Source organism: Lynx rufus, unplaced genomic scaffold (genome assembly GCF_022079265.1).
Source record: "Lynx rufus isolate CCGP_SWC_20201006 ecotype Redwood Valley unplaced genomic scaffold, mLynRuf1.p SCAF_9, whole genome shotgun sequence".
In the NCBI taxonomy this organism is placed as follows: Eukaryota; Metazoa; Chordata; class Mammalia; order Carnivora; family Felidae; genus Lynx; species Lynx rufus.
Genome location: NW_025814897.1, coordinates 106,328,821 through 106,338,192, shown reverse-complemented (window position 1 = coordinate 106,338,192; position 9,372 = coordinate 106,328,821). Strand labels below are relative to the sequence as shown.

The 9,372-nt window shown below is 45.1% G+C and overlaps 1 protein-coding gene across 1 annotated transcript; it reads right to left on the bottom strand.

Moving 5' to 3' along the window:
- Nucleotides 1–337: 337 nt before the first annotated feature.
- LOC124505118 (secretoglobin family 1D member-like) lies at nucleotides 338–3,262 on the bottom strand. The gene is made up of 3 exons (XM_047070916.1): nucleotides 3,208–3,262; nucleotides 1,535–1,722; nucleotides 338–367 (listed from the first exon to the last, which is right to left on the bottom strand). The coding sequence occupies exons 1-3, from the start codon at nucleotides 3,260–3,262 to the stop codon at nucleotides 338–340; spliced, it is 273 nt and encodes a 90-aa protein (XP_046926872.1).
- Nucleotides 3,263–9,372: the final 6,110 nt, after the last annotated feature.

The window sequence follows — 9,372 nt, the reverse complement described above, 5'->3', positions numbered from 1 at the left end:
CTTGCCCTGAAACTCAGTTCTCACTCAAGGCCCTGTGAATGGGAAATGTATAAAATGATGCAGGATGATTCCTGTGCAAACATTTCCTCCTGTGATCCTGCTTTCTCAGGCCCCCATAGGTAAGTGGACATTAGTGCTCTGAACTTTACTATTGACAACACCCAATGGCCACTTTGCGGCAAGAGCCATCCCAGCTCAAGGCCGGAATATGTTGGATAATAACAAGACAAATAGAGAAGTGCAGGGCAAATGATTTATTGAAGCAAGATGTTGAAACCTTTACATTTTCCAGAAGATTAGGTAATCACTGCAAGACAGAGGTACTACGATGTAAGATTTAAATTCCACATGATGCCGTGAGTTTCCCCTTTAATAGATAAAGAAAGAGAGAGAAGGTTAGTCACACTGCCTGACACATGAGCATAGACTGTCAGTCACAAGAAGTTGTCAGTAAAGTTTTAACGGACAAAAGGCAAGTAGAATGGGCACAAGACAAGAAACCGGGGAGGCTGGTCAACTAAATATACCTGAGGTGACTACAACAAACCATGCAAGTCGTGAGAAAACCGTTCCCACAGTCTGGCAGATAAACCGAGAGGTGACTGAGAGTGAGGGTGAGGTTTCTAGTGGAAGGAGGAGCCTCCCGGAATCTTTCCTCTGATATGCCAGGGCAGAGGACTCAACTTTTTCACCGCAAAGGGGACACAGGGGTTAGAGACTGGAAAAGAGGTGGGAGGGGACTTTGGGGGTACTGCCTGGAGATTCCCAGGCTCATGGTGTGGTAATTCGACCTGATGGCACATCTCCTGGGTACTGAAAATTCGGTCCCTGTGGGCATTTGTGACGGAAACTCGTGACCTCTATCCAGCAGTGGATGTGCTGAGAGTCTCCTTTAAGTATCTTATTTTTTGACAAAGATGTAATTTAGGTGTGTCACCTTCACACGTGGACACAGGAGGCACAGCGAGCAAGGCATGCGGTTGTGGGCTCCATAAGGGACGGAATGGGAGGTGGGGAGTGGCGGAGGGGCCGAGTTGCGGTGGGGAGAGGCCTTGGCTCTGCAGGAGCTGGCTCGGTGTCTCCCTTCTGCCGCACCAGCTGCCCTCCATGCTGTCAGGGCACCGAGCTGATTCCCTCCCTCCAGCTGTCTCCCTATTCAACATCCCAACAGTCGACACGAGATTCCCCAGTGACTGTGTCCACTGGGCGAGGGGAGCTCGCCCACAGAAAAGCTCCCAGGCAGGGGGGCAGGCACACTTTGACCCTTTAACACCACTGCGTGGGGTCCCAGCTGTCCTCCTCCTCAGGGCACTATGGGGCACCTGGCGCCCAGGGAAGTGACCTGAGCAGGAATGTGCCCAGACTTAGTGTAGCTCCCACATGTAACGCCATCCACCCTGTGGCCACCTGTCACCCTCTCAGGAGCAAGCTGTGAGGCTCCGCCTCCTGTGTCCCTGACAGAGCAGCACCCTGACTGCCTTCCTGGCCACTCAGCTGAGCAGAAGCCCCTGTGCACAAAGAAGAAAGAAGTTACCAATATTTCTGTAAGTATCTTTCTTCTGGACTTGGAGATGTTATCTGTGCAACTCTTCACATCCAAAACGGCCTGAACGTTTTCTGGAGGTGCTTCATATTTTGCAAGTGATGGCTCGAAGGCTATTGTAGGTTTCAGGAGAAAGCCTGAGAGATCTTCAACAAAGTCTGGACAGGCCAACGCATTGGCTAGCGAAGAAAAAGAAGTATAATCAATATAAGGAAAATCACACATTTCCTGTGGTTCCCTGAGGTTAGAACTAGACAGGAACCACAGGGGTCTTATGATCTCATCCCACAGCGGTCCCGACATGGCAGCTGGGGCTTCCTCAGATCTCAGAGGAAGCACAGAAGAGCCAGGACTAGAATACTGGCTTACTAATCCCTAGTTCAGTTTTTATCCTTTTTAAAGCACATCCCTTTGTCTCCAGGACTCTCCTGGTTTGCTGATATTCACTTTCTTTAGAATTCAAACAATTAAGTTTTGCCTATACAGGATGACACCTTGTTTTTGTCTTGAATATCAGAGAAGAGGAGGTTTGAGTATCAATTTTTTATTTTTTTAAAATGTGTTAATGTTCATTTGTTTTTGAAAGGTAGAGAGCACAAGAAGCGGGGTGTGGTGTGGAGAGGGGGTTACAGAGAGAGAGAGAGAGAGAGGGAGACACAGATTCCAAAGCAGGCTCCAGGCTCTGAGCTGTGACCACAGAGCCAGGCGTGGGGCTTGAACCACGCGAACAGTGAGATCATGACCTGAGCCGAGGTCCCACACTTCAACGACTATGCCACCCAAGTGCCCCTGAGTATCAAGTTTGTAAGTGAATAGCAGAGTGAGACCTTACCAGAGAGCAGAGAAGTGTGGGTAATCTGGAGAAGAGTAGATCAAACTATATATATGTTGGAGGATGCTACTTTGAGACTAAATCAAAGAATAAGATTGTTATTGGATGCAGGCATGGTAAAAAGTTAAACACACGCATACAAAACAACCCTCAGGTCACCAGTCTGAACATCTTTAAATCTTATACACAAAGTTATGATTGTTTTATTTTCCCTGCAGTGATGTTCAGAATTCCTTAGAGAGGGTGAGTGACAGGAACTGAGGCTCTTTCCTGAACCCAGTGGGATGGTGCGGAAGCCTGAAGTGACCAGTGTTCCTGGTGTGGGCTCTTTATCCCCCACCCCCTGTCTTTGTAAGCATGCTGCAGCTGGGAAGTGCCCTACTAGGCTCTGATCTGAGCCCTGATCATAGAAGTTGAGAGGTTCAATCAGAGGCAATGTGGGGAAAGAGGAGGGTATTTAAAAAGTCAGATGTAACAGAATGACTCAAGAAGATGTGGTCCGTATCACGGGTAAGAAGACATACAAAAATATTGTTGAATGGATGGCTAGAATTAATCTAGATGAACAGAAATCCCACGACTGCACTAACTGGTAGTACTCGTGGAAAAGCAGAGGACTGGCAGATACAGTGAGATCTACTCACTCGTAGATATAGTGAGTGCTGCTGCTTCCCACAGCCCCCTTGAAGACTTATTATTTAGAGACTCAGAGAACACTAGCTCTTCTGCCCCTTCTTCTTCTTTTTTTTTAAAGAAAGCCACTTAAGTTGACCTAGTTCAGAGAAGGGTACTCACCAGGGCTGGTGCTGGTCTGATTAGAAATGATACTCACCTTCATAGCAGCAAAGAGCCAGAGTGACCAGCAGGACACTCAGGAACAGCCTCATGGTTTATTTTGCTTTGAGTTTTCAGCTTTAGTGAAGGGTGAGCAGTTAGTCACTGAACTCAGGAGCCTGAGGAGCCCAGGAGTATATATAGCTAGAGGGCCTCCCTCATGCTGCCCAAATAAACATGTGGTCACGTCATGGGCCTGGCTTTCAGCCCTCCCTTCCTTAGGGCTCGTGCGATCTATCAGTGTCACAGACCCCAATGCCTGGGTCAGTGTTCCTGTATACAGGCATTGCTGGCACCAGGCATGTCTCCTTTGTAGCAATAACTGAGGTTGTAGTTTTACAAGTGTATAGTCGGTTAGTTGATGCACACCGCCCTTGACATTAACTCCTTGACTGAAGATGCAGCCTCTGGTTCTGTTCATCTTTACTTAAGCGTAGTGCCCGGCACACCGGGGAAGAAAATCAAATATTCTTTGAATAAGTGAAGGACCTGAATCAAGAAACCACTACTCTTGGTTAGGGTATATCTTCAATGTGAAATGATGCTTGCTAGGCTGGGTTTGCCTCTGGGCAGGTGAGAGGCAGAAAGGTCAGTAGCATCAGAATCAGAGTAAGAAATGAGTGGTTTTCGGTATCCCAAGATGCCACCGGAAAGACTCCCTCCCCAACTAATTTCCTATTCTAAGCTCAGATGTTTAAAAGTATCAAAAGATATTTCTTTTTTTTCAATATATGAAATTTATTGTCAGATTGGTTTCCATACAACACCCAGTGCTCATCCCAAAAGGTGCCCTCCTCAATACCCATCACCCACCCTCCCCTCCCTCCCTCCCCCCCCATCAACCCTCTGTTCTCAGTTTTTAAGAGTCTCTTATGCTTTGGCTCTCTCCCACTCTAACCTCTTTTTTTTTTCCTTCCCCTCCCCCGTGGGTTTCTGTTAAGTTTCTCAGGATCCACATAAGAGTGAAAACATATGGTATCTGTCTTTCTCTGTGTGACTTATTCAAAAGATATCTCAAATCAAGTCAGGCTCTCCATTGACCAAAAGAAGCTCCTTGTTAGCTTTCTTGTCCACTGGAAGGGTCAGATCTTCTGAGTCATCAGGGTCCAGGCAATAGAGATACCCAAGGGGCTCATCCTTGGCCTCTCCCCAGCTATGAGCAGCGTGCTCTCTGGCAGCACAGGGGAGGCATGTAAACTTCTTCCCGAAGGTATTAGGACATCAGTCTTGTTATACAGAGGGAGCCCCTGTGAGAGCCATTGCAGGGTATCTAGAATTCTGACATGAAGGAATAGCTGGAGGGGGGCTCCCGAGGGAAGGGCATGAAACAAGACAACATGGCATAAACCACGTGTCTTGGGAATGTCAGGTACCTAGGTTACCCCAAAACATGTAATACATGCAAGAGTACCAGTGGGAGAGGGAAGGCTTTGTGACTGGAGAGGCAGGATGGGCCAAGTCAAGGGGAGTTTCCATTTGACTCTGTGTGATGTGGGAGCAGAATGGGTGGGTGAGGTGAGACACTTGTGGGTTCATTTGCACCAGCGCACGCAGGCTGGGTCTCAGATCTCAAGTCAAAATCACACGGGCTTTTCATATCCATTATTGTGGTTATCATTAAAAAAATAAAAAGATAGGTAATAATAAGAGTGTGCCAGGGTGTGAAGCAAAAGGAAGCATTGTGAATTTTGGGGGGAATGTAAAATGATGCAGCTTCTGAGGCTAAGAGCTGGACGTCCCTCAAAAAATTAAAAGTAGAGTCAGTCAGTCAAGTTCACTTCTGAGGACATATGCAAAAGAATTGAAAGCAGAGTCTCAAAGACATATTTGCATACCCATGTTTATACTAGCGTTACTCAATAGCCAAGAGGTGCAAACCACCCAGTGGTCATGGGTAGATGAATCAATCAATGAAATATGGTACATGCATGTAATATTCTTCACATTCACCCTTCTAAAGCAAGGAAACCCTGTCATGTGCTATGACATGAGTGAACCTTGAGGACAGTACATTAAGGGAAAATAGCCATTAGAAAAGACAAATACTGCATGATCCCACTAATATTGAGGTACTTCGAGTAGTCCGATTCATAGAAATAGAGACCAGAATGGTGCTTGGCAGGGGCTGAGGGATGGAAAATATCATGTTCCATAAAAGTCCAGTCCTCGAAGTCATAGTGAGCTGATTCTGCCTGAAATGTAGGTGCAAAACCTAGGTTTTGTAGGTGCAAATGGGTTGCAAAACCTCTTGTGGCCAATAACAGTGGCAATGAAAAGGGCAGCACGACTTTTTGTCTGCTAGCTATGGCCGGACAATGCGCAAACATAATTGATCATCTCCGATGATCGCTGCAAATTTCCATACGATTACATTTCCTCTTTTAAGTTGAGTCAACTAACTTGCAGAAGGCAAGGACCTTGCTCAAGCTCATTCAGTTCAGAAGACAGTAGGTCTCGCGCAGGCACGGTGGCTTGTGAATGATAAAGTAACAAAGTGGTACCTTCCGTTGGGGTGGGTGGGGGTGGTGACACGTCAGATGTAACGGAGGTGGATGGCATTGAAAGGCTCTGCTTGCATCTCAGTTTCTGACTCAGTTGACTTCTTCTGGGTGATGATCCTCAAGCTAGTTTCTTCCTCTCTCTCTGTCTCCACTCTCTTCTTCTACTACTCTTTAAAAAGGATAATTTACTGACAACACCAAATGCTGGTTGGGATGTGGAGCAACAGGAACCCTCATTCATTGCGGGTGGGAATGCAAAATGGTACAGCCACTTTGGGAAACAGTTTGGGAGTTTCCTATGAAAGTGAACATACTCTTGTGTTTCTTCGTATTTACACAAAGGAGCTGAAGACACGTCTGCACAAAACCTGCACATGATGCTTTTGGCACTTGTATTCATCGTTGCCAAAATTCGGAAGCAATTAAGATGTCCTTCAGTAGGTCAATGGCTAAAGAAACAGTGATCCCTTCGGACTTGGAATATAGTTCTAAAACTATGTGGCATTGAGCTCTTCAAGCTGGTTTGTGAGCCATGAAAAGGCATGGAAGACCCTTAAATACATATTACCGAAGAGAAGAAGCCAACCTGAAGAGCTGTGTACTATATGATTACAGCTATATGACATCCTGGAAAGGCAGAATTATTGAGAAGGTAACCAACAGTGGGGTCTGTTGGTTGGGATGGAAAGAAGGATGAGTATACACACTGCAGAGGATTTGCAGGCTGGTGACGCTGCTCTGTATGAGACTATGATGGTGGCTACATGTCATTATGGATCTGTCAAAAGCCATCAAACATGTAAAACCTGAGTGAAATCTACTGCAAACTACTGACTGTGAGTGTTTATGATGTGTCTGTATGGGTTCACCGATGGTAACAATCATACCATCAGGTGTGGCAAGTTGATGGTGGGGAGGCTGTGCATGTGTGGGGGTGAGGAGCACATTGGAACTCCGCGGGCTCTGCTCGAGTTTTCTGTGAACCTAAAACTTCTCTAAAACAATAAACACTATTTGAAAAAGGGAAACATCTTGTTAAAAAAAATTCCCTTCAAGCAAGAAAATAATCAGAAAAAAGAAAAATGAATCAATGGAACTGTCACCACATACAGATCGTTGATCACCTGTCAGGAAAAATCTAAGCTGATCAACTGAAAAAAAGTACTGGAACTGATAAAAGTTCTTAATGTAGCTGAATATAAGATTAGCATGTAAACATCAATCACTTTCTGATCAGTCTGCTCTCCTCATGACATGACATCATGAAAAACAAGGATGCCATTGGGAACAGAACAATAGCAGCAACAAAAATATGTTGAAATGTATGTAAGTGGGAATATGCAAAACTGTAAGGATACAATCAAGAAATTTTACTTACAGAGATATAAAAGGAATCACAACATCAGAGGCATACACTTTTCTCCTTAAGGGAATAGTAGAACACTTAAGGAAGCCCATTATTCTCAAATTATTTTATAAATCCAATCCAGCCCCGCATTGGGCAGTTTTACCGTTTATTTTGAGTTCTCAGGAGCTGTTTGGATCTTTCAGAGCAGAATGTGTTCATCTTTTGAGCGGTGTGAGCACTGTGGAAGGGCCCAACTTTAGGGACAGACCACTGGTTCAGCTCAGCTCTGGCACTTTCTACCTGCGGGGACATCAGCAAGTTACTAACCCTCTTGGCCTGGTGCCTCATCTGTCAAATAAGGCAAGAATAATAGTGCCTACCTCATCGGATTGATGTTAGGGTGAACGAAGTATTAAAGGAAAATGCTCAGCACAGGGTCTGGCAGTAAATGGCAGTTACTTCAATATGTAACAGAAAGGAAAATGTGGAACTAGAATATCAAGCCAAATAAACCAGCTCACTCCTAAGTAGATCTCGACCTGACTCGAACGGACTCTTCCAATGAGGAATGTTATTTATCCTAAAGGCTAACAAAGTGTGCTTCAGAGTTTGGCTTCGGTTCCATTGTGATGTCTCTCTGGTAACGTGGGATTTCTCTCAGTTAATATTTCCCCCCATTACTTTTCGGTCACTTGATGTATTGTTTTATGACCACATTGAAATTGCCGTTGTGATTTTCAATTCCTAAACACCGAATACTGGAACTAAAGGCATAGGAGAGTGGTGGGTGGCGATAGATATCAGGTATCTCCAAGGCACACAGGGTCTCGGGGCCCCTCTTCACAGAAGGATGTGCTGGGCACACGTGTCCTTTGGTTGAGGTTGAGATCCCAGGGATTCCCTCGGGTTTGTGCATAAGTCGTTAACATATACATGCGTCACGGAAAGATTTAAGACATCGCTCTGGATCATAAGGGCTACAGATCCTGTTACAATGGGTGTGTGATGTGGTCACACTAGTTCTCATGTCCCATGTTCCCCCGAGATGTATTCTGGCTCCAATGTATGAAGACATAGGTGTGTATGTCATCCATCAGATCTTACACGGCACCGACTCTGTGTGTACAGATCTCTAGACTCCAGAAAAGTCATTTGAAGTAATATTTTGCGGAACACAAACTTTTCTATGCTAAGTGTTTCTGATTCATTGCTTTGGATGAAATCAAAGGACTTATTTTCACTGGGGATGATAAGTCATTAGAAATAATTTTGAGTGATAAGTCACAATGTCATCTTTAGCTGGTACCCAGGGGGATTCAAAGAATCGAGCGGCATGGCTCCCACAGACTCACTCTGTTCACATCTGTACATCCATGTGACGAGCATTTTCAGGATTTACATCTGTGAAGATGAAAAACATGAACCAAACTGTCTCATTTTGGCAATAAATGCTCTTCATGGACATACAAAACTAAAAAAGGCTTCATTCAGATCTTCAAGAGATGTAGTTAGAGGTGCCTGGATGGCTCGGTTGCTTAAGAGTGTGAGTCTTGATTTCATCTCAGGTCACGATGTCACAGTTCATGAGTTCGAGCCCCATATCGGGCTCTGCACTGACAGTGTGGAGCCTGCTTGGGAATGTCTCTCTTCCCCTCTCTCTGCCCCTCTCCTGGTCTCTCTCTCAAAAAGAAATAAATTACCTTAAAAGAGATGTTTTTCCCAATACATTTTACATCATAGATTCAAGAAGTATCCAAAACTGAGATATGTATGTCTTTATGCAAAGCTTCAGGCATCTTTGATAGCACCCAAATCACCAATGTACCGGATCTCACAAACTCCACAAAGCCATTTTATTACTTTCTCCCTAGGCATTGTGCACTGTTGGGCCCATGAGATTTTTGCCTGAGTTTCCTCAGGGCAATATGTGAGCTGACCAAGCCATTCCTTTCTACTCTCACAGACTGCCTGCCAGCAACCCTCATACCCCAAAAGCATGCTGAGACTTCTTGCTACCAGCTGTGAGCTGCAGAAAGGAAGCCCATGACATGGAGAAGGCCACTGGGCATCAGAGATGGTTTCCTTCACCCGTTTGCCAACTGTTGCCAGAACTCAATGGTCCTATGGTGTCCGAATCTCTTTTCTGAGTCACACACAGGGGGAAAGAATGAAGGAAAACATCACAAATATTCAGTATGGTACAGAATTTTCCATAAAAGTTTCTCATCGTGTGCACTGCTTTACTTGAGCAGTTCATGCTGGGAATCCAGTCCAGGTACCATGTCTTTCTTTGTTTCTTTTTTTCACTTTATTA

Excerpts from the sequence above, each read along its gene's own strand:
- LOC124505118 (XM_047070916.1), bottom strand. The coding sequence starts at position 3,262 with ATGAGGCTGTTCCTGAGTGTCCTGCTGGTCACTCTGGCTCTTTGCTGC. Across the intron at positions 1,723-3,207 it reads GGCTCTTTGCTGCTATGAAG|CCAATGCGTTGGCCTGTCCA; the intron begins GTGAGTATCATT and ends TTTCTTCGCTAG. Across the intron at positions 368-1,534 it reads AGATACTTACAGAAATATTG|GGGAAACTCACGGCATCATG; the intron begins GTAACTTCTTTC and ends TATCTATTAAAG.